At 43.2% G+C, this 26,933-nt stretch overlaps 1 protein-coding gene across 3 annotated transcripts in view; it reads left to right on the forward strand.

Annotated features, from left to right (window-relative positions):
• The window catches only part of LOC115480718 (PML-RARA-regulated adapter molecule 1-like), a 171,881-nt gene that overhangs the window by 120,868 nt on the left and 24,080 nt on the right, over window positions 1-26,933 (forward strand). For all 3 annotated transcript variants that reach the window (XM_030219583.1, XM_030219584.1, XM_030219585.1), the window contains exons 8-12: window positions 1,021-1,054; window positions 7,571-7,605; window positions 11,862-11,925; window positions 20,087-20,186; window positions 24,524-24,686. In XM_030219583.1, coding sequence (XP_030075443.1) covers window positions 1,021-1,054; window positions 7,571-7,605; window positions 11,862-11,925; window positions 20,087-20,186; window positions 24,524-24,686 — 396 coding nt within the window. The remainder of the gene's footprint in view (window positions 1-1,020; window positions 1,055-7,570; window positions 7,606-11,861; window positions 11,926-20,086; window positions 20,187-24,523; window positions 24,687-26,933) is intronic.

The raw sequence follows: 26,933 nt of genomic DNA on the forward strand, positions 1-26,933 counted from the left end.
ATAAGTGATTTGGTCTCTCCCTCTCTCGCCTGCATGCCATATGGTCTCTCAAATATCCCCCCTCCTCCGCATACCTTTTTAAATAGCAGATTTTCACTGGCAGCGAGCAGCAACTAATAAACACTGCTCATGTTGGCTCCACAGCCTTCCCTCTGATGCAACTTCCTGTTTCCGCATAGGTGGGAATACATCAGAGTTAGGGTTACTGCATTTGGTCCCCCCAAAAAGAGGACACATGCCCCGCCCAGCCCCCTGTCACACCCCCACCCCACCCCCTGTCACCTATTGCCCCACCCCTTTCACCCCACCCCAACCCACAGCCGCCTAAGGGTGTCCTATTTCCTAGTCCCCTCCCCTTACCTTACTTTACTGCCCTGGTGGTCTAGTGACCTCTTCGGGGCAGGAAAGAGCCCCCTGTTTCCTGCCCAGAGTTTTGAGGCCGCTTCAACTCTCGGTGGCCATTTTGAATCAGCGCCGGGACTATCAGCATTGCAAAGGGAAGAGCGAGAATGCAGGGCAGGGCTCTGGGCAGGAAAGAGGGGGCTCTTTCCTTCCCCGAAGAGGTCAATACACCACCAGGGCAGTAGAGTAAGGTAAGGGAAGGGAATAGGACACCATTAGGCCCACCCACCAGCCTGCCTGGCCATGACCTCAAAAAGAGGACATTCTGGGTAAAACCGGACATATGGTAACCCTAATCACAGAGAAGGCTACGGGGCCGGTGCAAACAGTATGTATCAGTCACTGCTCGTTGCAGGTGAAGATCTGATGTTTACAAGGTATGCAGGAGGGACAGTTGTTGGGAATTTTCAGCTGATGGGGCTTGGGAAACCCTGCCAGCTACATCATAGGTGCACTGCTACTGGGTAGGCCTGGGCTCACCCGGGCCCACCCTTGGCTGTGTCACTGGTGATGAGACTTTCCTGCTGCTTTTCCAGGGAGTGTCTGACAGAGATGTTGAGGCAGTTGTTGCTAAATTTCCATGGTATTTCTATTAATTAAATTCTCTTTTCTTTTCAGTTGGTTATGTGCCAAAAAGATTTTTGCTACAAATGTAAGTATTCGAGCTTAACTAGCTGTGCCACAAGATTTGGTATAGTATTTTTCTCTATTTATCTCACACCTTTTTAGTAGTTGCTCATTCAGGATGAGCTACATTCAGGTACACTCGGTATTTTCCTGTCCCTGGAGGACTTACAATCTAATTTTGTACCAGAGGTAATGGAGGATTAAGGGACTTGCCCATAATCACAAGGAGCAGCAGTGGGATTTGAACTCCTGAAGAGTGTTTTGTTAACTCTCTACAGACTGTGGAATGACAGTGTGCCAAACATGTAGGGTTCATTCATGTTAAAGTCAGAAGCTCTATGGACCAGAGAAATTAGGATAATTATAATCAGAGTCAAATTAGGACAGTCTGCAAGTCCACTGGGAGAAATGCAAGTCATTTGAGACTCAATTTAAATCTGATTTGAATGCAGCTGCATTCCCTGTTTCAGACACTTCCAGTATCAGCGAAAAGAGGTCATGGAATACAGCTGCAAGGGAGAAGGCTTGGAGAAAATGAGAGGACATACTAGTTTACTGAAAGAGTGGTGGGTGGAGGGAAGGGCAAGGGAGGAAGAGGACTGCAAAGTGACCAGGGTCTGCGTTGGGGCAACAGGGCAGACCTGGTGTGCCACATGAGGTCTTTATAGGGGCAATTCTAATTATACGCACCCAGAGGGCACCTACTTTCCTTTATCAAATACTAGTGTAACAGATGAAACACACCCCTATAATTTAGGTGCAAGCCCTTAGCTGGTGTAATGTCTAAATGCCAGAGATACTTGTGCAACTTATAGTCTTCCATAAGTTATGTGCATAAGTATAAGTCCCGCCCACACTGCCCATTAATCCTCCCGCCTGTCATACATGCTATATGTATTTACACTACAGAATAGCGCTTAGGTGGAATTTCTGGCACTTATGTGCATCTGTTCATGTTGTTTGGATTGGCTTTACTACCTTTCATTATGTAACTCCAAAATGGTTGGAAAAGAACTCTAGCGATCTTGAAAGAAAACTAGAAGCAGTGGTGGGAGGAGGAAATGGAAAAGAGAAGAGGTGCTTACATGCTATTTTTGTAACTCATTGATGGGCAGGGCCGCTGAAAGTGTGTGTGTGTATGTGTATGTGTGTGTGTGTGTGTGTGGGGGGGGGGGGGGGGTAAGATTCCCCAGACCTGGCCTCCAAAGGGGGTCTGACGCCAGAAGGTTCTGCTTCCTCGGTCTGTCTCTCTCCTGCTCCTGTGTGTTGGGACCTGGGTGATTGCATTAACATGATAACCCATGTCTTGGCACATAGGAGCAGATGTAGGAAGGTAAGGGGAGCGGGGCGGCCTATGTGTGGGGGTGGGGGGGGGACAGTGGTTGCTGCTCTGGCGGCCCTGCCCCGGTCCTGGCTCTGTCTCTCAGCGACCCTGTTTATGAGTTTATTCAGTGCATAAATGTTAGTGCACTTTATAGAATTATCCCCCTATATGACAGCAATGACTTTGTCTATCGGGGCTGTGGATGCCTGCATAAATCTGAAGATTTTAAAATCGAGAATGGGTCACATTTAAAGCAGGATGAAGTAGACCCTGAAGAAGGAACCTATATGGTTTTAGAACTCATTTGTTCTCACCTAGTGGTTAGAGCACTGGTCTTGCAATCCAGAGGTGGCCAGTTCAAATCCCACTGCTGCTCCTTGTGATCTTGGGCAAGTCACTTAACCCTCCATTGCCTCAGGTACATACTTAGATTGTGAGCCCTCCTAGGACAGAGAAATATCCAGAGTACCTGAATGTAACTCACCTTGAGCTACTACTGAAAAAGGTGTGAGCAAAATCTAAATAAATAAATCAAGCAAAGAATTCAGTTTTCTCCAGGACTGATAAGGCCTGCTAGAATTCTATATGGCTAACAATGGGAAACAACGGGACCTCCTTCTCTGAAATTCTGACACACAGGCTAGATTATCTGTACCAAGTACCTCAGTAAATAAGTTTGGAGTTACACCACTGGAGTAAATGTGTCTTCGGTCCTGGTTCCACAAAGAATGTCCCAAGGGCCTTGAAGCAAAAGTGGGTTATATGGTGGAGGACTAGCCTAATGGTTAATGCAGTGGCTGGAGAATCAGGGAAACTGGGTTTGATTCCCACTGCAGCTCCTTATCAGGGCTGCTGAGAGACAGAGCCAGAGCAGGGCCGCTGAAGCTGCCCCCGCCCCACTCCCCGCTCCTACCTCACTCAGGCTGCTGCCGCCGCCACCCCCTGCCTCCCTACCTTTCTGTGTCTGCTCCTCCTCAGTCTGTCACTCTCCTGGTCTTGTGTGCCGGGTCCCGGGTTATCATGTTAACACAATCACTTAGGTCCCGACACACAGGAGCAGGAGAGAGCCCCCCTTGGATGCCGGGCCTGGGGAATCTTGCCCACCCTCTCGGTGGTCCTGCTCCTTATGACTCCAGGCAAGTCACTTAACCCTCTATTGCCCCCATGTAGAAAAATAAACAAACTTAGATCTTGAGCCCACCAGGGACAGAAAAATTACCTGCATATAATATGCAGGTAGAGACGGCTGAGGGGAGACATGATAGAGGTATATAAAATAATGAGTGGAATGGAACAGGTGGATGTGAAGCATCTGTTCACGCTTTCCAAAAATACTACCGTGTTTCCCCGAATATAAGACACTGTCTTATATTAATTTTTGCGCCCAAAAAGGCGCTAGGTCTTATTTTCAGGGGAGGTCTTAGTATTTAGGGGAAACACGGTTGGCCCGCCCACCTTCCCTCCGTCGCTCCTGCAACTACCGGTAACCCCCCACCCGAGGTCGCCCCCCCCCCACCCGAGATGGCGCTCCCACCCGAAGTCGCCGGACCCCACTCCCCTCCGTCGCTCCGAAACTAACCTGAACTTAAGCCTCCTTTCACTTTCCTTCCAGTTCGCAGGAGCAGCAGGGCAGGCCTCTCCTTCCTTCCATGCCCCACCCTCGCCTGACGTTACGTTACGTCAGGCGAGGGCGGGACACGGAAGGAAGGAGTGGCCTGCCCTCCTACTACTGCTGCTGCTTGCTGCAAACTGGAAGGAAAGTGAAAGGAGACTTAAGTTCAGGTTAGTTTCGGAGCAACGGAGGGGGGTAGGGTCCAGCGACTTCGGGTGGGGGCGCCATCTCGGGTGGGGGGGCGACCTCAGGTGGGGGATTAGTTTCGGAGCGATGGAGGGGGGGCCCGGCGATCTTGGGTGTGGGGGGGGGGGGGCGACCCTACTTACCAGTAAAAGAAAAACTTTGCTAGGCCTTACTTTCGGGGGAGGCCTTATATTTTCCAACGGCACCAAAAACCTCGGTAGGTCTTATTTTAATGGGATGCCCTATTTTCGGGGAAACACGGTAGGACTAGGGGGCATGCGATGAAACTACAGTGTAGTAAATTTAAAACAAATCGGAGAAAATATTTCTTCACCCAACGCATAATTAAACTCTGGAATTTGTTGCCGGAGAACATGGTGAAGGCAGTTAGCTTAGCAAAGTTTAAAAAGGGGTTAGACGGTTTCCTAAAGGACAAGTCCATAAACCACTACTAAATGGCCTTGGGATAAATCCACAATTCCAGCTGTGGTGGACAGGATGCTGGGCTCGATGGACCCTTGGTCTTTTCCCAGTGTGGCATTACCTATGTACTTATGTAAATAGCTTTGGATATTCACCTACCAACACCCATCCTGTTAGAATATCAATGAAATGCTTTGATGTCCCCATGCATACCCCCACCCTCCCACTCTGTCAGACTGTCAAAGTAATGCTTTGATGTTTCTCTTATATATACTATCTGCTACCATATTTGCTTATTTCCGATCTGACGAAGAAGGGCAACCTTCGAAAGCTAATCAAGAAATGTATTAAGTTATGTCCAATAAAAAAGGTATCATCTTATTTTCTTTTCCATGTTTTATTTTGTTTGATTTCTATTGATAACCTGTTCTAACCACGGAAAGGTGGTATATCAAAGCCCATCACCTTTCCCTCTATGAGAAATGCACTTGGTGCACTGGATACAGAGAATATTTCCAGCAGAGCAATAGGGGGTGGGGGTGCAAGAGACATCCCGAATAGCTCTTGGACTACTTCTTTCAAACTAGCCATTGTTAAGTTTTATGGCTCTCATTGTGTATCTGCCTCCTTTTACCAAACTTTGCCTTGTACAGTCTCCCTTTTGTTATCTCCCTTTTGTTATCTCCAAGACACCTTCTAGCATGTAGAAGTGACTTTAGTGGCCAGAGCAATAGGCTGAGACCTAGGAAAGGCATGGTTTGAATTACAGTCTGCCCCCAAAACTTTGTGATCTTGAGCAAATCATCCTTTCTCCCGCTGCCTCAGGTACCTTCCTGGATTGTAAGTCCATCGGGGCAGAAATATAGCATAATTGAATACTTATCACTGCATAGCAGCAGGATGAAAAAATGGGCCTGATATTCAGTCCATGACAGATAGTGATATTTAGGGTGCTGATTGCCAGAGGCAGATATTTAATGTTAGGCCTAATCTGGATAACCACACTGAATATCTGGCTCTTGCCTGACCGCTGAAGTTATCCGGGTGCTGGCTGATATTCACCCTGGTACCTGGATAACTGCTTGAATAAAGTTAGGGCAGTCTTCATCAGAGCTAATAAGTTACCCATTCCGGTACCCATAGCCAGTCCTGGTTTTTAACTTACATCTCAAAGCAATGTAGTATTTGCAATCCATGATTCTATCCATTGAAATCAGTGCTGCAAGTCCCATAATGCACCAGGATGAGATTGGCAGAAATCTAGGACTGGCCAAAAAGTCTCCCTCTTGGAATGGGTAACTTTGCAGCTCTGCTTTAAGCTGTCCTAATTTTAACCAGGCAGTTAACCTGATAAGCGGACTGAAAATCACTGCTAACTGGATAAATCTCAGCTCCACCCAGACTCTGTCCCTGTACTACTGTAGCTCTAAATGGATAGTCTCAGCTCCACCCAGACTCCACCTCTGGACTACCCAGATACTGATCTTCTAAATTTTAGGCCTAGACTCCAGGACTACAGTATTCTTCTGAGGAAATCTAAGCTAGTCTACTTTAAAAATTGTCTCAAAAAGTCTCTCAACTTATTGAAAAAGCTTTTCTTAATTTTTCGTAATTTGACAACTTCTCCTAATCCCACTAGCGACAACCAGCCTCTTCCTTGTGCCCTTCTGCTTCAACTCTTTCCCAATATTTCTTTACCAAAGTTCAAGACCTTATAGATACCCTGCCTTCTGGGATCTCAGCACCCCTACCTTCCTCCCTCTTAAACCTACCAGCAGCTCCCGCAAATCCAGTAGCCTTATCCCCTGTTCACTCGGTTCAGATTACTCTATCCCCTGTTCCTGCCTCTTTTGTAGGAGCCTCCTCTTGGACGCCTTTCCAACCTCAAACCCTTCCTTCCCCCCCTTTCTAAGTTCCCCCAACTACACCTACCTTACATGTACCTTATCTATCACAACATCACCTTATATTCATTCGTACCATGTATTTGTTCAGACCGGAATCGGCTAATATGTAAACCACATTGAGCCTGCAAAAATGTGGGAAAATGTGGGATACAAATGCAACAAATAAATAAATAAATAAGTAAATGGATAGTCTCAGCTCTATCTGCCCTTGTACTACCCCAGCTCTAAATGAATAGTCTCTGCTCCACTCATACTCCACTCCTGTACTACCACAGCACTAAATGGATAGTGTTAGCTCCACCCAGACTTTACTTCTGTACCACCCCAGCACTAAATGGATAGTCTCAGCTCTGCCCAGACTTTGCCTCTGGATTATCCCAGCACTAAATGGATTGTGCCATAGCAGTCTGCTTAGATTTTCAGTGGCTCTGTCTAGTTATGAGCTGCTGAAAATCTGGAGACCACCTGGTCAGTGGGAGATAACTGGGTAGAAGTCTGATTGTGCAATGCACCCCAGAAGCACTAGCTCAGATTGGGTTAGATCAAGGATGGTCAGTTTAGTTTTTCTGTATATTTGATATCCCATGTTTGGGATACACATACAACAAATCAGTTAACAGTTGCTGTAACGGAGAACATGGACTGAAGACACACAAATAATTTATAACTGTCATAATGCCATATAGACATGACTACAACAAGTGAAGAAAGTAAATCATTAATTGATCTTAAAAGCATATGGAATAATTGACAGGAGTCACAGATGAACTGTATTGTGGGTAGCCCAGTACTGATAGTTACAAAACAGGGGAAACCTGGTTAGTCCTGCATAAGGCCTCATGACACTGTAGCCTGCCAGAGGCTGGTTCTGATTGAGGTGGAAGAGGAAATAAATTGAGGCCTCCTGTAAAAAGGGCATCAGTAGACCAAAATGGGATCCAGCACAGGCCACTTTTAGCCCATTTGGAGGTCCTTTTTCTATTACAGCTAATGGCCTGTCTAGTAAATAAGCTTGAGTTGTATTTAAACAGAAAGAAAAAAAATTGAGGTCATGCATTTGAAATTAAATGTTATTGCTTGCTATTTCAGAGAACGGGAAATCTACGATGATGTTGGCATTCATGGTATGTATAAGACATTCTGATGCTATATTATCAATTGTGTTAAAAACAAAATAGCCAGGCATAGCAGAGCATTCTGCCCTTACAGTGCCAAGGTCCCAGCCAAAAAGGGGTCTCAATGGACCCCCCCCCCCCACACCCAGTGTGGGATGGAGACAGAGCACAGTATCAGTCAACTTTAACATCGTTGCCGCACAAGCTCCAGACTTCTTTGTTTAGTTATAGGAGTGATTCTTCCTCTCCCCTCCAGCAGCCAGAGACATACTTAAAGTGCACCATCTCCTGCTACCAGGCTAAATCTCGTTACAGGAGCTACACAAAATCAATATTTTAAATATGATCAGGCAGTTGGGAGGAAGCAGGTGTCATAGGTACTGGGGTGGGGCTGGGGTTCCCTTCTCCTAACTGTGCCCCTATAGATACCCATTTTTTTTAGGGAGCTAAAGTTAGTGGAACTAAGTTCCTATATATATCTTCTGGGAAGAGGGGTTATCTAGAGTAGAGGTTTAGGGGCCCTTTGACTAAGCCATGTAGGCGCCTACATGCGCTCAATGCATGCCAAAATGGAGTTACCGCTCGGTTACCGCATGGCCCTTGAGGTAATTTCATTTTTGGTGCTCGTCCAATACGCACATCTGAAAAATATTTTTTAATTTTTGGGCGCGCATAGGTCATTACCGCCCAATTACCGTGTGAGTCTTTATCACTAGGTCAATGGCTGGCGGTAAGGTCTCAAACCCAAAATGGATGTGCAGCAATTTTCATTTTGCCGCATGTCCATTTTTGGCCAAAAGCCCCCGCCTTTTTTACAGGCACGCTAAAAAATGGATCGGCGCATGCCCAAAACCCACACCTACACTACCGCAAGCCATTTTTCAGTGCGCCGTTGTGAAAGGACCCCATTAGTTGGCTCAGCCCTTTGCAACATCTACCTTGTAAGTATCTAAGCACTGAAGGACAGTTGAAGTTAGATGTTCAAAAAGGTTGGGTGTTCTAGAGCAATGCTTCTCAATCCTCGCCTGGAGGCACACTTATCCAGTTGGGTTTTCAGGGTTACCACAATGAACATGTATGACTTTGCATGCAGAGGCTATCCAACATATTTTATTTATTTATTGGGATTTATTAACTGCCTTTATGAAGAGATTCACCAAAGGCAGTGTACGGCAGGTACAGTTTAACATAAAGCTTACAATTTTGTTAACTGCATAACAATAGTAAAATAACCAAGAATAAATATAAATACAATAAATGAGGTAAACTTGAAAACAGTAAATCGAAACCTAATAATAGAACTACCGTGAAACAGTGTCAAAAATATACACATTTAACAGCACTAGAATTCAAATACCAGAGATATAATACAAAGTTAGCATATGCAAATTTATCTCATTCATTTCAGTAATCCTGAAAGCCTGACTGGCTACGTGTGCCTCCAAGAGAAGGTTGAAAAATACTATTCTAGAGGCATATAGACTTGCAGTTGAACATACTGGCACCAAGATCATTTCGTCAAGGGGTCTAAAACTGCCACAATTTGACAATACAGGCATTGGAATGTCCATTGAGGTATCCAATCAAATATTCAGGTGGAGTTTTTGGCATCTGACTGATGCGCCCCTGTTTTCTGTGCTTATAAATCTATAGACACAGCCTTATTGTCTTGGGGTGCCAGATTCTTTGGATGCTCCCTTGGAGGAGGCGGTGGAAACAAAAATGATGAAAGTCATCCTTTTCCTGACTGTGGGGACAAAGTTTAGTACCTTTTGGCCCTACAGTTATGAGACCTTATTTTTTCTGTTCCTTTGCTGCAGAATTTAGAAATGCTCTTTGGAAACCTCATTAGAGGTTACATTGTTACATAGTGACACAGTTCTGTAGATACACTGTTACCCCAAATTCTATAAATGGCACCTTAAGTTATGCACCCTGGCCGCATGGCCAAATTGCATGCATAACTTAATTGATTAACAAGCCAATCAGTACTGATAATTGGTACTTAACAACTGTCACGAAACTCCTAGTCACCTGCCTAGTCCCATGGTCACTTAGAGGGTCTATTCCCCCTATCCCAGGTCTGCCTGCACCTGCTCCTTGTGCTCTACCCTAGCACCCTCCTCCCACCGACTGGGTCACAACCGCCTCTGGGTTCATCTCCCGCTCTCCAGTTATCCCCAGTGATTTCTAGGTTACTGGATCCACATTCCCAGTAGTTCCACAGTTCCCAGAAAGCACTCACAGACCCAACACACAAACCACCAAGATTCTTTATGAGTCCAGACAGGCAGAACAAACAATTGTGTTTATTCTTAGAACTTGGAACAGTAGACAAAAATGTGCAATTGGAAAACAATAACAGGTAACTGAAATATAGATCAATTATAACACTAACTAAACATTTGCATACTGGCTAAACACTACCTGACAAGATCAGGACATATTCACTGAGCCTCAGCAAAGAGATATGTCTCTCTTTCTTCCTGGCTAAGACTGAAGGCAAAATCAGTACACTCTATAGGAAATGAGCTCCTGGGCCAATCAAAGCCCAGTCAACAAGATTTGAAAGTATACTACTGCTTACTTCTGCTTGTGTTAAAGAAAAAGAACGTTCAATTACCTATAACAGCTTTACAGCAAAGAAACACCACCTGCTGGCCAAATAGGAGAAATACACTTCAGGACATAATTAAAATAGGAAAATATCTAATACATTTTACAGGCTTAAAACGCACTGTTTCTTCACAACAACTGATTAGTACTAATTGGCTTTAATTAGAATTTACACACATAACTTTCTAGGTGTATTCTATAACATAGTGTGTGTAAATTCTAATGCGTGCAGTCGAAAAGGGGGCATGGCCACGGGCATGGAAAGAGCAGGTCGTGGACATTTTAAAAAAACTATGTGCATTATTATGGAATACACCTGATCTGCGCCTAAGTTAGGCCCAGGTATTTAGGACTGGTTTTAAATGGGTTAAATGGGTGTGCCTAAATTTTAGTTGCAAGAACAGCCGTTAAGCTATTCTGTAATCTATGTCTAACTGTAGGCATAGTTGGTTGGGTTGAAAGAAGACCAGAGGTCTGTTGAGTCCAGCGTTGCTGTGATCACATGTAAGAGCACTCTGTACATTGTTTTCTTTTTTTTCCCCTTCATAATTTATTAATTTCATAGGAAGAAAAATACACCGTATATCAAATACAAATATAAAGAATAGTAGTAGTCATTGATAATAACAACAACAGTAACAGTGATATCAGAGGCATTTGAAATAGAACGTTATTTAAAAGTAACCCTTGTCGTAAGTTAACTAGACTGAGTCAGTGCTTCGAAGATAAGATTCAAGAGGGGAGCAAATTAAATTCTTAGGCCAAATTCTGTATTCTATATCTGCGCATAAATGTAGGTGGCTGGAATTGGGCCTGTTCATAGCAGGTCTAAATGCAGGTGCCTTCATTTAGGCGTGATTCTATACTTACATGTGTAAATGTTGGGAATTTCCACGGAATGCCCCAAATATGCCCCCATATAGTTGTGTGAAATAGAAGCTAGGCACACATCAGATAGGCACGTAACATAGGCGCAGAGCTGATATCTCTCATCTGCACACTTCTCCTCCACTGCTAACTCCAGACTCCGTTCCTTTTATCTTGCTGCACCTTATGCCTGGAATAGACTTCCTGAGCCAGTCCGTCAAGCTCCATCTCTGGCCGTCTTCAAATCTAAGCTAAAAGCCCACCTTTTTGATGCTGCTTTTAACTCCTAACTCTTGTTCACTTGTTCAGAACCCTTATTTTATCATCCTGACTTTAATATTCCCTTATCTCTTGTTTGTCCTGTTTGTCTGTCCTAATTAGATTGTAAGCTCTGTCGAGCAGGGACTGTCTCTTCATGTTCAAGTGTACAGCGCTGCGTATGTCTAGTAGCGCTATAGAAATAAGTAGTAGTAGTAGTAGTAATATGTGCCTAACTCCTAATTAAGCCCAATTAGTGCTGATAATTAGTTGTTACCCAATTAGCTGTGCTGATTGGCTCATTATTCAATTAAGTTACGCACATAAATTGGGCATGTACCCAATTTAAGGCGCTTAACTTTAGGCACCATTTAGAGAATTTGGAGTTACTCATTATGGTTCCTATTGTACTTTGTACATTGTAATCCAGAGAATCACAAACAAAACCTCTTTGCCTGCCCTGCAGGTCATCAGACAGACCTCAATCCTAATCAGCTTCTGCATTTTTCTATGTCATTTTACAGATGAATTATACGATGACATAGAATTGATTATGAATGTCCAGCCCCCACTACCTCCAAAACCACGGTAATAAACTACTTTACTTCTTTCTTGGCTCTTTCAGAAATGTATTGCTGCTGGGGATGTTGAAGGGACAGTAATCACTGCTCCTGGAGTTGGGGGGGGGGGGGGGGGGGGGGGGGGGGAATCTCAGCTATTGCTAAATAGTGACACCTGCTGGCTGGCTCAAGCATGCAGTTTTGCCAAGTTCCAGAGTAGACAGCTGCACGGGAATGGGGTTAGCAGGGATCCTGCGGTCATGGATCCAGGTCCAGGTCTGCAGGGATGGACCTGGATCCTGCAGGGATCCTCCTGGGATGGACCTGGGTCCTATGGGGATCCTGCAGAAGTGTAGGCAAGTCCAGTTTTGCCTCCCCTCCAGTCCTGGGTGCCCTTCCCGAAAATACCTCGGTACATCCTGGTGGTCTAGTTCAGGGGTAGGCAACTCCGGTCCTCGAGAGCCGCAGGCAGGTCAGGTTTTTAGGATATCCACAATGAATATGCAGGAGATAGATTTGCATACCATGGAGGCAGTGCTTGCAAATCTATCTCCTGCATATTCATTCTGGATATCCTGAAAACCTGACCAGCCTGTGGCTCTTGAGGACCGGAGTTGCCTACCCCTGGTTGAGAGGATCAGTGGCAGCGGTCAGGAAAGAGTGGGGATCTTTCCTGCCCATAAGAGGCCACTAGACCATCATGATGTACTGAGGTACATTCAGGGAGGGCACCCAGGGCTAGAGGTGCATGGGTGGGGGAGCGAGGGGGCTATAAAAAGGGAGGGAGGGAAGGGGCTGGAAAACATTTTGGTAAGGTGGATGTACATGGAGAGGGGGGAAGGGAAAAGGGGAAATAGCACACATGGGATAGAAGGAAATGGAGAGGAGAGGGGGACATGCTACTCATGGATGTTTGTTTTTTTCGAAATGTGCATCTTTTAAAATTTGTTATTTAGCAGAGTATGGAAGAAAATGAGTTTGTTACTTTTACCAGTATTTATAGAATCTGACTTTCTTGGGTGGGGGGGGGGGGGGGGGTGTCAAGGTGACTGTGCGGTGAGGTGCGATGTGGTGTGGCAGGGGAGGGGATGGATTGGCCAGGAGTGGGAATGGAGGAGATTACTTGCGGTGGGGACAGGTTAGATTCCCATGGGGATGGACAGGGATGGGTTAGGTTCCCATGAGGACGGGTTACATATCTGTCTCCGTGCAACTCTCTATTCCAGAGGAAGCCACAGCTTGTAACTCTGAGCCACATGTCATTCTGATGTCTGGATTAGACAGGATAGGGGAGGGGAAACACAAATGAGGGAGAAGATTCCAGCCATAAATGAAACCTCATGAAGCTGCACTCCAATTGGGTCATTGATGATCGTATAAGCATTCTAAGGGCATAGACTAATTCTATAACTGGGTGTTTATGAAGGGCACTGGTTATGGCAGTTATTTCAAGCATATTCTATAAAGAAGGCACATGCTTTTCTTTATAGACTGCTAGCACAAGTGGCCAGAAACATACTTACATCTAAGGCTCAAGCACTTACAATGCTATAGCTGGTGTAAAAGCTAGAACATGCATATATTATGGTACTCTATAATTTCAATGTATAATTGTGTGCTCTGTGCACACTCCACTCAAATTCTACTCATGTGCATGCTCATTGGCAAAGTTTGTGCCATCAAATTGTGGTGCACACTTTTCCACTAGTCCGTATTCTGTAAGAGGTTATTTACATGCAAAATTAGCCACATACATGTAAATGACTAGAACATTTATTTGGATTTTGCTCACACCTTTTCAGTAGTAGCTCAAGGTGAGTAACATTCAGGTACACTAGGTATTTCCCTGTCCTGGAGGGCTCACTAAGTTTGTACCTGAGGCAATGAAGGGTTAAGCGACTTGCCAAGATCCCAAAGAGCAGCAGTGGGATTTGAACCAGCCATCTTTGGATGCCAAGACCTGTGCTCTAACCACTAGGTCATTCCTCCACATGTCCATTTATGTGCCTTCTTGCTGCCTACAAGTAGGTGGCTTTTTATAGAATTAACCCCTTGAGGGCAGTTTTCAAAAGTCATTACATAGGTGAAAAGCATTTTACTCACACAGTGCCCATATGAAAATTGTCCTCCTTAATAGGACTGAGAGTACCTTTAGTTGCATTAAGAAGAGACATTCCCAGAGGCATGATTTGGTAAGTACAGGGAAATAACACAAGCTGATTGAATTTCAAGCATGGCAGGTGAGAGATGGGTTGATGCTTATTAGCTTGGGTATAGAGCTAATGGGATCAAGAGTGGTAGGTGAGGTTAAGTCGATGATACCATTAGCTCTACATCCAGATTAATAACAATCAATCTAAAAAAAAGCTGAATCTTTCAGTAACAAGCTTTTACAAGATGATGTTACAAATATCCTTAATAGTCATTGAAGGTCAATAGAAAGCATGTCCATGGCACCCACAATTTCTTTTTAAGGAAAGCTGTGCTATATCAATTCCAATTTAAATTATTGGATTGGAGGGTGGCCAATGTAAAGCTGAATTTTAAAAAAGGTTCAAGAGGAGATCTGGAAAATTATAGACCGGTGAGCCTGATGTCGGTGATGGGCAAAATGGTAGAGACTATTATAAAAACAAAATTACAGAGCATACTCAAAAGTATGGATTAACCCTATAGTGTCCAATGTTTCCGTAATAAGCCATGTGGGAACACTGGACACTAAAGGGTTAATGAGACAAAGCCAACATGGATTTAGTGAAGGGAAATCTTGCCTCACCAATCTATTACATTTCTTTGAAGGGGTGAACAAACACGTGGATAACAGTGAGCCGGTTGATATTGTGTATCTGGATTTTCAGAAGGCGTTTGACAAAGTATCTCATGAAAGATTCCAGAGGAAATTGGAGAGTCATGGGATAGGAGATAGTGTCCTATTGTGGATTAAAAACTGGTTAAAAGATAGAAAACAGAGAGTAGGGTTAAATGGTCAGTATTCTCAATGGAGAAGGGTAGTTAGTGAGGTTCCCCAGGGGTCTGTGCTGGGACCGCTACTTTTTAACATATTTATAAATGACCTAGAGATGGGAGTAACTAGTAGGGTAATTAAATTTGCTGATGACACAAAGTTATTCAAAGTCATTAAATCGCGGGAGGATTGTGAAAAATTACAAGAGGACCTTACGAGACTGGGAGACTGGGCGTCTAAATGGCAGATAGCGTTTAATGTGAGCAAGTGCAAAGTGATGCATTTGGGAAAGATGAACCCGAATTATAGCTACGTCATGTAAGGTTCCATGTTAGGAGTCACTGACCAAGAAAGGGATTTAAGTGTCCTCGTTGATGGTACGTTGAAACCTTCTGGTCATTGTGCTGCTGCTGCTAAGAAAGCAAATAGAATATTAGGTATTATTAGGAAAGGAATGGAAAACAAAAATGAGGACATTATAATGCCCTTGTATTGCTCCTTGGTGCGACCGCACCTCGGATATTGTATTGAATTCTGGTCGCCGCATCTCAAAAAAGATATCGTGGAATTAGAAAAGGTGCAGAGAAGGGTGACGAAAATGATAAAGGGGATGGGACGACTTCCCTATGAGGAAAGGCTGAAATGTCTAGGGCTTTTCAGCTTGGAGAAAAGGCAGCTGAGGGGAGATATGATAGAGGTCTATAAAATAATGAGTGGAGTGGAAAGGGTAGACGTGAAGTGTCTGTTTATGCTTTCCAAAAATACTAGGACTAGGGGACATGCGATGAAGCTACAAAGTAGTAAATTTAAAATGAATCGGAGAAAATGTTTCTTCACTCAACGTGTAATTAAACTCTGGAATTCGTTGCCAGAGAATGTGGTAAAGGCGGTTAGCTTAGCAGAGTTTAAAAAAGGTTTAGACCTCTTCCTAAAGGAAAAGTCCATAGACCATTATTAAATTGGACTTGGGGAAAATCCACTATTTCTGGGATAAGCAGTATAAAATGTTTTGTACTTTTTTGGGATCTTGCCAGGTATTTGTGACCTGGCTTGGCCACTGTTGGAAACAGGATGCTGGGCTTGATGGACCTTTGGTATGTCCCAGTATGGCAATTCTTATTTACTTATGTAATGTTTTTAATAGGACACCTAGCTGGTAGTGTGCACACATGCTTTTCAGGCACACAGACCTAACTGATTTTCCAACATAAGGTACCTGCAAACATAAGAGACCCTCACCCTACTGGAAGTGACATCTGCATTAGTGTTCCACATATTTTGAACCCCTAGTGGTGTGCGCCATGGTTGCTTGCCTAAGGAGCAATCACAAGGAGCAGATCCTGCTCCTTTATGCACACCAAATGCTGTCACTTTTTCCAATTTTTCCAATATTTAGTTTTCTTTCTTTTTTTTTTTCTGATTCTATTATTTCTTTTACCTTATCTATGTCCCTTCCCTCCCCTATCCCAGTTCTATGGGGTTGATATTCAAAGATGTTTAATTCATTGCCACTTCCTCCAAAGGTAAGATATCTGTATACTGTTCCTCTGTTACCACCTCTATTCATATCCTCTTCTTTTCCTCCCCTTTCTAATAGTTCTCTTGGATTGGTCAACCTTCGTTCTCTTTGTGGTAAACAATTTCTTATTCTTATCCTCTTTTAAACCCAACATTTAATATCTAACAGAAACCTGGATATCAGATGCAAATGTAGCATATATAGATCAGGATTCCAGTCCCTCTCCTCTAACTACCAAGGACAGAAAGGAGGAGGGCTTGCTATTATCTTTTGTAACCATCCAAATCAAATTAATATCCTCCTCTGTTCATACTTCCTTAGAAACATTTTCTGTCTTTCTCTTTCTCCTCCTCTAGATTTCCTTCTACTCTATCATCCCCCTCCCCTTTCAGCTGCCTCACAACAACTCTTACACACCACCATAGTTGAGCACTGCATTTTATCTTCTTTCCCTATTATACTTGGTGATTTGAACTTACACTTAGATGATCATTTTAACTCCTATACTTTTTTCTTCATCTACTGTCAGACCACAATCTTTTCCAACCTTTTACTTCTCATACTCATATAGCAGGCCATATTTTAGACTTGATTATCTCTTTCACTCATCATAGATTATCTTTTTCTGATCCCTTAGTACTTCTTCTCTCTTGGTCTGATCACTCACTCATCACTAGCAAGATTTCTATCATCTTACCTCTGTGGAAACCTCTATTTCAGTCAACTCAATATAGAAATCGTAGCAAAATAACCTCTGATGCTATCAACAAACATTTATACTTTAATCTTGACTCCTTCTCTCAACTTCTTCTATCTGAACAAACCCAACTTTGAGATACTTCTCTTAAAAAAAGCTTTAGATACAGTTGCTCCTGCTGTATCTCATATACTTTCTATTAAATTTAAAGAACCTTGGTACAACTCCAAACTTCAGCTACTCAGGCGCCAACTAAGTCATGCAGAACGTCCTCCTTTTTAACAATCCAGTTCCAATAGTCTCATCTGTAAAAGTTCTTGGTATAATACTTGATAATACTCTCAACTTTCAGTTAAAGATTTCTGCTGTTATTCACCATTGTTTCTTCAAATTATGTATGATTAGATCAATAAAACCTCTACTTCAACCTTCAGTTCTTAACATACTAATTCACTCTTTAGTTATTAGCCATCTCAATTATTGTAATTCACTCTACTAGGGTATTAGATCCTCAGATTTATAACATCTTCAATTTATTTAAAATACACCTATTAAAATAATTGTAAGGGCAAGAAAATATGGCCATGTCACTCCGCTTCTCAAATCCACTCTTAATTTTTAAAATTCGCCAATTCAGACTCCCACTTCTTGTTGACCGTTTATTAAACCATAAGTCCCTTCCCACACCCTTTGATCATTGAAGCAGAATCTAGTAGTTCCCAACAACAGGCATATCACTTATGACACCACCATTCATCATATTTTTTCAGTATCCGGCACATTTTTATGGAATGCTCTTCCGATTTTTAAGAAGGGTTCCAGAGGAGATCCGGGAAATTATAGACCGGTGAGTCTGACGTCGGTGCCGGGCAAGATGGTGGAGGCTATTATTAAGAATAAAATTGCAGAGCATATACAAAAACATGGACTGATGAGACAAAGTCAGCACGGATTTAGTGAAGGGAAGTCTTGCCTCACCAATCTAATGCATTTTTTTGAGGGGGTAAGCAAACATGTGGACAATGGGGAGCCGGTTGATATTGTATATCTGGATTTTCAGAAGGCGTTTGACAAAGTGCCGCACGAAAGACTCCTGAAGAAATTGCAGAGTCATGGAATCGGAGGTAGGGTATTATTATGGATTAAGAACTGGTTGAAAGATAGGAAGCAGAGAGTAGGATTGCGTGGCCAGTATTCTCAGTGGAGGAGGGTAGTTAGTGGGGTCCCGCAGGGGTCTGTGCTGGGTCCGTTGCTTTTTAATGTATTTATAAATGACCTAGAGATGGGAATAACTAGTGAGGTAATTAAATTCGCCGATGACACAAAATTATTCAGGGTCGTCAAGTCGCAGGAGGAATGTGAACGATTACAGGAGGACCTTGCGAGACTGGGAGAATGGGCGTGCAAGTGGCAGATGAAGTTCAATGTTGACAAGTGCAAAGTGATGCATGTGGGTAAGAGGAACCCGAATTATAGCTACGTCTTGCAAGGTTCCACGTTAGGAGTTACGGATCAAGAAAGGGATCTGGGTGTCGTCGTCGATGATACGCTGAAACCTTCTGCTCAGTGTGCTGCTGCGGCTAGGAAAGCGAATAGAATGTTGGGTGTTATTAGGAAGGGTATGGAGTCCAGGTGTGCGGATGTTATAATGCCGTTGTATTGCTCCATGGTGCGACCGCACCTGGAGTATTGTGTTCAGTACTGGTCTCCGTATCTCAAAAAAGATATAGTAGAATTGGAAAAGGTACAGCGAAGGGCGACGAAAATGATAGTGGGGATGGGATGACTTTCCTATGAAGAGAGGCTGAGAAGGCTAGGGCTTTTCAGTTTGGAGAAGAGACGGCTGAGGGGAGATATGATAGAAGTGTATAAAATAATGAGTGGAATGGATCGGGTGGATGTGAAGCGACTGTTCACGCTATCCAAAAATACTAGGACTAGAGGGCATGAGTTGAAGCTACAGTGTGGTAAATTTAAAACGAATCGGAGAAAATTTTTCTTCACCCAACGTGTAATTAGACTCTGGAATTCGTTGCCGGAGAACATGGTACGGGCGGTTAGCTTGACAGAGTTTAAAAAGGGGTTAGATAGATTCCTAAAGGACAAGTCCATAGACCGCTATTAAATGGACTTGGAAAAATTCCGCATTTTTAGGTATAACTTGTCTGGAATGTTTTTACGTTTGGGGAGCGTGCCAGGTGCCCTTGACCTGGATTGGCCACTGTCGGTGACAGGATGCTGGGCTAGATGGACCTTTGGTCTTTCCCAGTATGGCACTACTTATGTACTTATGTACTTATGTACTTATGTACTTCCTATGTCTACTTAGAAACCTCTCTTGATAAATTTATGGCCACACTTACAATTTTTTTAATGTAGAGATGCCTTTGACTGACTGTTTCACTCTCCCCTCTTATCCACGTGATGTAAGTTAAATTCAATTAGTTTTATTTCTTCCCTCTCCCTTTATTAGAGTGACTGCTCTCGGGCAAGCCTGTAAAAGACGCTCCCCCTTTCTTTTCCTCCTATACCCTCTTTCCTGTCAATTATTGTAGTTCCATTTCCTCCCTCCCCATCTCTGTGTACGTATCCTTATTTTTTTATCTCAATCTTGGAATCTTCTCTTGTTTTGGTATATGACTATGTAAACCACTCAGGCATTTTACGATGGGAGGTATATCAAATATCTAACAAACTTGAAAGTTGAACCTATACCTCAACTGATACTCTTGATATCATTAGCTCTACAACCAAAGTAATAACCAAGAGGGATAGATGTGGTATAGGTTGATGGTTATTACCCTGGATGTAGAGCTAATGGTACGAATGGTAGGTAATGTGTAGATTGATGGTTGTTACTCTGGATATAGAGCTAATGGTGTCAAGAGTGGTAGGTGAGGTGTCAGTTTTGGACTCTTTAGCAGTGTGTTATTGTGTTGGGAATTTAATCAAAAGCATTACTACTAGGCATAGTAATTGTCTCAATTACTGTTCATTATTGTATTTAGTATGTCCAGCGAGGAGCAGGAATTGGCATTAAAAGCCAAGAATGAGAAGGACTTAATAAAAGCTGAAAAAGAAGAAAAGGATTTCAGAAAGAAGTTTAAGGTATGTGAGAAAAATAACCACCAAAAGATGGTGGTTGGTATAGCAATATGTGAAATGCTTCCTTCAAATTAGATGCGTATAGGGGCTGATGTAATAAGAGTGTGTTGGAAATCAGTGCTAAGGCTCTGATTTTTTACTACAGAGGCAAATGTTTACTTCTAATGTAATAAATGAAATTAGTGCATAATAGCTAAAATTGTACACTAAATCAAAAGTAAAAAAGTAGAAGTGAACTAGGAACATGATATGCAGCTATATAGAGGAGTAATGTCAAGAAATATCTTTTCACTGAGAGGGTGCCAGATGCTTGGGATCCCCTCTTGGAGGAGGCAGTGGAAACAAAAATAATGAAATTCAAAAAGACATGGAGGGGGATAATCGAACAGGGACTCTCATCTCCATGGCCGCCCATCTCCGAGGACGGGGGCGCGAAGGGGCGGGACAGACCTTATTATCGAAAAAGATGGGCGGCAATCTTTTCTTTCGATAATGCCTAGGATTTGGGCGGATTTGAGATGGTCGGCATCAGTTTTCAGCGATAATGGAAACTGAAGCCGGCCATCTCAAAAACAACCAAATCCAAGCCCTTTGGTTGTGGGAGGGGCCAGGATTTGTAGTGCACTGGTCCCCCTCATATGCCAGGACACCAACTGGGCACACTAGGGGGCACTTTTAAAAATTAAAAAAAAAAACATTACAATACATCCCAGGTGCATAGCTCCCTTACCTTGGGTGCTGAGCCCCCCAAATCCCTCCCCAAAACCCACTCCCCACAACTCTACACCATTACCATAGCACTTATGAGTGAAGGGGGGGGCACCTAGATGTGGGTGCAGTGGGTTTGGGGGGGGGGGTTGGAGGACTCCCATTTACCAGCACAAGTGTAACAGGTAGGGGGGGATTGGGTCTGGGTCCACCTGCCTGAAGTGCACTGCACCCACTAAAAACTGCTCCAGGGACCTGCATACTGCTGTCATGGAGCTGGGTATGACATTTCAGGCTGGTAAAAAAAATGTTTTTAAAGTTCGGTTTTTTTTGGTGGGAGGGGGTTAGTGACCACTGAGGGAGTCAGGGGAGGTCATCCCCAATTCCCTCCAGTGGTCATCTGGGCAGTTTGGGCACTTTTTTGGGACTTGGACCTAAATAAAAAGGGTCCAAAAAAAGCAGATCAAATTCTCGCTAGGGCCGCCCTTCTTTTTTCCATTATCGGCCGAGGGTGCCCGTCTCTTAAGCACGCCCCGGCACGCCCCTGTCCTTCCTTCGCTACCCTTCCGACACACCCCTGGTGACTTTGTTCGTCCCCGCGACGGAATGCAGTTGGGGGTGCCCAAAATCGGCTTTCAATTATACCGATTTGGGCGCCCGTGAGAGAAGGGCAGCCATCTCCCGATTTGGGTCGGAAGATGGACGTCCTTCTCTTTCGAAAATGAGCCTGATGGTATACACACAGGATCCCTAAATAGCAAGAAGATGGAAACCAAGCATGTGAAGCAGCCACATTTAATCAGCAGTTGTGCATGTGAATTATAGGATGCTTGCATTTTCATGGGTAAGAGTACACTTAGGTGGAAAAGTGGTAGAAAGCAGTTAAGTGGTATTCTGCAAGAGTGCATGTTAAGTGGCTTAGGGCTAGATTCTATATATGGCACCTAAAAATTGGTGCTGAAGAGAACCGTGCTTAGTGCTATTCTATAAACTTCATCTAACAATAGGCGCGGTTTATATAATATGCATAGCAGCTGTCCCACAACAAAATTTAGGTGCCCACTAAAACCTGGTGTAAATACACATATCTTATTTAGGCGTGGAAAGGGCATATTCTGTAACAATGCATGCAAATTTTTGGAATGCTAACGTCCCTCCCATGGCCACGCCCCCTTTTGAGATCCACGCGGTCTGATTTACGCGCATCACTTTATAGAATACACTTAGCGAGCTATGCATGTAAATCCTAATTTGTGCTAATTAGTACCGATAATTGCTTGTTCACATCCAGTTAAGTTCCTTGTGCAAATTGGCTACGAATGCTGATTTACACTCGAAACTTTAGTCGCCATTTATAGAATCTGAGGGATAATGCCTAAAAATAGGGGTGGGGGCATTCCCATGGGCGGAGTTTGGGTGGTGCTCTCACTTGCACGGGCTGCATATAGAATACTATCCGCCCATATTTTGACCCAAATCGGAAGATGGGCGTCTTTCTCCCGTGGGCGCCCAAATCGGTATAATCGAACGCCCATTTTGGGTGTCTTCAACTGCAATCTGTCGCGGAAACGGCCAACATTGATGGGGGCATGTCGGAGGCGTGGTGAAGGTGGGACTGGGGCGTGTTTATCGGCCGAGGAGAGATGGGCGTCCTTGGCCGATAATCGAAAAAAGAAAGGCGTTTTTAGCGCGAATTTGGGTCACTTTTCTTGGACCCTTTTTTTCATGAACAAGTCCCAAAAAAGTGTCCTAAATGACCAGATGACCACCAGAGGGAATCGGGGATGACCACCCCTGACTCCCCCAGTGGTCACTAACCCCCTCCCACCAAAAAAAAACAACTTTAAAAACTTTTTTTTTCCAGCCTGTATGCCAGCCTCAAATGTCATACCCAGCTCCATCACAGCAGTATGCAGGTCCCTGGAGCAGTTGTTAGTGGGTGCAGTGGACTTCAGGCAGGTGGACCAAGGCCCATCCCCCTCTACCTGTCATACTTGTGGTGGTAAATGGGAGCGCTCCAAACCGCCCCCAAAACCCACGGTACCCACATCTAGGTGCCCCCCTTCAGCCATAAATGCTGTGGTAATGGTGTAGAGTTGTGGGGAGTGGGTTTTGGGGGGGATTTGGGGGGCTCAGCACCCAAGGGAAGGGAGCTATGGATTTCAAAGGTAGTTAACTTTTTTTAAAATTGTTACAAGTGCCCCCTAGGGTGCCCGATTGGTGTCCTGGCATGTGAGGGGGACCAGTGCACTATGAATCCTGGCCCCTCCCATGACCCAATGCCTTGGATTTGTTCATTTTTGAGCTGGGCGCCTTCGGTTTCCATTATCGCTGAAAAACGATACCGCCCAGCTCAAATCTGCACAATTCCAATGCATTTGACTGGCACAAACCGTATTATCGGAAAAAAGATGGACGCCCATTTTTTCGAAAATACAGTTTGTCCTGCCCCTTCACGTATTCGTTCTCGGAGATAGACGCCCATGGAGATGGGCGTTCGCGTTCGATTATGCCCCTCCACAAGTTACACTTGCCCTTGCTGCATGTAGGCACCTGTATTTACATCAGGTCTAGGTAGGCGCCTAGATTTTAGGCAATCTGATACTGGATTGTGCTAATGGAATCTGTGCGTCCAGATACTGGTATAGAATAGGCTCTCACCATGTAGTGCCTAAAAGCAGGTACCCACTTACAGAAATTCCCTCCTAATTTTGTTTTTGCTGAAAATAGTGAAATGACTTTTGCACTTCTTAAAAAGGCTTGGGGATAGGTTGCATGGAGCAGCACCACTTTACTGTTTTTTACTATGCCACTTTGTGAAGGTGATTGTTTTAGAAGCCTTGTGCAACTATGATATGTATAAATAATAGCATTTGCATGTGCAGATTAGAATATAGCTATTTACATGCAGAATTACTGTGAGAGACACAGAATCAAAGGGAGTATGTCCTGGGTGATTCAAAAATATACATATATTTTTAAAAACATCAACTCATTGGCATTTACATCTGCTTTAAGGTATCCATAAGTCTCAGCTGCCTTCTTGTTTGGACATGGAGTCTCCACGAGTGACTAAGGTGGCAATTGTGCTTACCTCTGTGGCATCTAATGACACATTAAAAAAAATTAAAAAGCTATTTCACCTGGTTCTTAATTGGCTCCTCATATATGTAGGTTTCTAAAATTTGACGTGTGTAAATGGTAGCAAAAGCATGCATATGTTGCAAGACTGACACTTACATATGTAAAGTCTGGAGCAGGGACAAACAAAAGGCAGTTTGATTGGTCTATTTGGCTGCTCCAATCTCCTGCCCATTTAAAAATATTTTTATTAATATGAATGTTTGAAACAAACCAAGAAAAATGTCTGAAAAGCAGAAAATAAAGGCCAAGCAAGCTGAAAATAAACTAGACGTTCTTTGCCTGTCCACATCCCTACAACAGCTCGGCCAGCGTTGCCCAGTCCCACAGATGGTACAAGGATAAGTGAACACGAGAGAAGTATAGGAATGTTCATAAAAAGAGCAAGGGGGCTCATCCCTCATTCTATGTGAGAAAAGTCCTTAATGAACCAGGCCCTGTGTGAATTGTTGGGTATGGCAGAGTGCTTAATTTTGTCCTTGGTCTTGCAGTTTGAAGGAGAAATAAGGATTGTGACACGGATGATGGTTACGCCCAGTGTTGGTGTCAAGAAAGGAGGTGGAAAGGATCTTCCGATCAGTGGAGGGGAAATTCTAGATGTAATTCAAATCAAAAGCAAAGATAAGGTCATTTGTCGCAACACTCAAGGGAAATGTAAGTATAAAATGAACAGATGCTGCTGGAATTATAAGACTTAAACTCTAAGCAGAACCCAGGGAGTCTATTGGTATAAGCAGCACTTAGGGAAGTGTGTGTGTACAGAGATTTTTACCACACTGAAATTTGTTTCTTAAAAAACATGATTGATGAAGACTTTCAAAGGGGTAGCTGTGTTAATTTTATTGTAACAAAATTAACAGAGGCAGGTGGTATCTTGCAGACTAACCAGTTTATTTGAAGCATGAGCTTTCAAGAACCAGAGTTCACGTCTGATGAAGTGGACTCTGTTCCTCCAAAACTCATGCCTCAATAAATTGGTTAGTCTATAACAGGGCTGCAGTTATTCAGCTCAGGTTTTCATGATATCTCTAGTGAATATGCACTATCCTTAATTCAAAACACAGAGTTACACTTTCAATAATTAGTCACAATACATTAAAGTCACCAATATCTCTGACTAATACAATGTTTATACCAAATACAAAATATATAACCATTCAAAACCCATTCATGCACTGTTTAAAACTACAAACTTTATTACAAAATCATGTTCTTACAATTATTGAGTCATTATCTCATAACACCATAACAACCCCCCCCCCCCCCCCCCGGTTTTGAAGCATATACAAATAGTTCACATGTCTAAAAGTTCTTCTCAAATAGTTATTGACTGATATCGGGAAAGCTGGTATATGCTCATTTAATAGTTCCAGATCCTTTATATGTTCCAAATCTTCCAAGGTTTCAACAAACCCCTCACATCGGGAGTACCAAACTTTTAAACATAGAATCCAATTAACATCCCGATAATCATTGAAGAAGAACCGCACATCGTTAAAGCCACACTATAAAATTAGTGTAAGGCTATTGGGTGGTCAAACACTCCCCGCCTGGTACCGGTAGATACCTCTATATATAAAATCTGGGGGATAATTACTAGCTCTAAAAATTGTAGTACTTCTAGAGATCAACATAACTGGAAGTTTCTTTCCTTTGATGAAAAATATTTTGAATAAAAAGCAACTCTAGCAGTCTTTTTCATTTCAAGGAGTAAAAATTTGGAATCAGTTACCTACCTTGATTAGGCAGCTTTCATCTTATTATTTATTTCGAAAGGCTTTGAAGACTTTTTTATTTTCACGATAGGTCATAGTTAAAAGTTTTTTTAATGCATGTAATTACATTGATTGGAGGATCCTTATTTTGTCAAGAGTTTCTTTATTTGTTAATCTGCCTTGAATCCTTGGTGTTATAGGTGAACTAGAAGTCTTTTATAGCATAGCATAGCACAGCATAGCATAATAAAATTTTAAAATCTAAGTACAGACTTGTGCAATGTAAGCTCTATGGCTGGTGTGTTTTCACCTTGAATGTGGGTGCATTTTTGGCCACTTTTGCTAGTCTACTATAATAAAAAGCGCCTCCAACGTTCTGAAGTAGGTGCCTGCTTATAAAAATAGGCTTCAAATAGATGCTTTCCTAGTAACTGCATCTAGGTGCCCCCTCGTACAATTACCCTCTTAATTCATGGAATTTCTAACAGACAGGAACCAAATACAGATTAAATAGAAGTGCCGACAAGACTGAGCCTTAAAAAAAATTTCAGTTTTCAAGAATCTGTTGAACAAGGTTCACCCATTGACTTACCCATTGATTTTATGATACTTGGAATAAATGCCGGTCTTTCCCCAACTTTAGTAACTGGCTCTCATTGCTCATGTGTAACTTGTGCACTATGATTTGCAAGTTGTTTTCCTGGGGTGATACCAGAAAGCTCTGAGACAAAGAAAGATGAGGATAGACCAATGTAGGTCCAACAGGGTATATTTATTAACAGTCAATCAACTTTGTACAGTAATTTAAATGACTTGACGCAGTCCTGAGTTTCAGCGCCTGCCTCAGGAGTCAAGTAAATTCAGTCAAATTTGGATTAGTTAAAATCAGCATAACAAGGCATCCAAGATCTCGGACAGTTGACATCTAAAAGTTCATCAAACAACCACATGCAGTGCAGAATAGTGTGTCTCCTTGGAGACATGCTTTTTTGCACCGGATGTGGTTGTTCGCTTAACTTTCAGATTTTAGCTGCCTGAGGGGTCCTTTTACAAAGGCACACTGAAAAATGGCTTGCGGTAATGTAAGCACTGGTTTTGCATGCGCGCCAATCCATTTTTTGCACAACTGTAAAGGCCTCTTTTTTTTTGCCGAAAATGGACATGTGGCAAAATTGCCACGCATCCA

Source organism: Microcaecilia unicolor, chromosome 11 (genome assembly GCF_901765095.1).
Source record: "Microcaecilia unicolor chromosome 11, aMicUni1.1, whole genome shotgun sequence".
Taxonomy (NCBI): domain Eukaryota; kingdom Metazoa; phylum Chordata; class Amphibia; order Gymnophiona; family Siphonopidae; genus Microcaecilia; species Microcaecilia unicolor.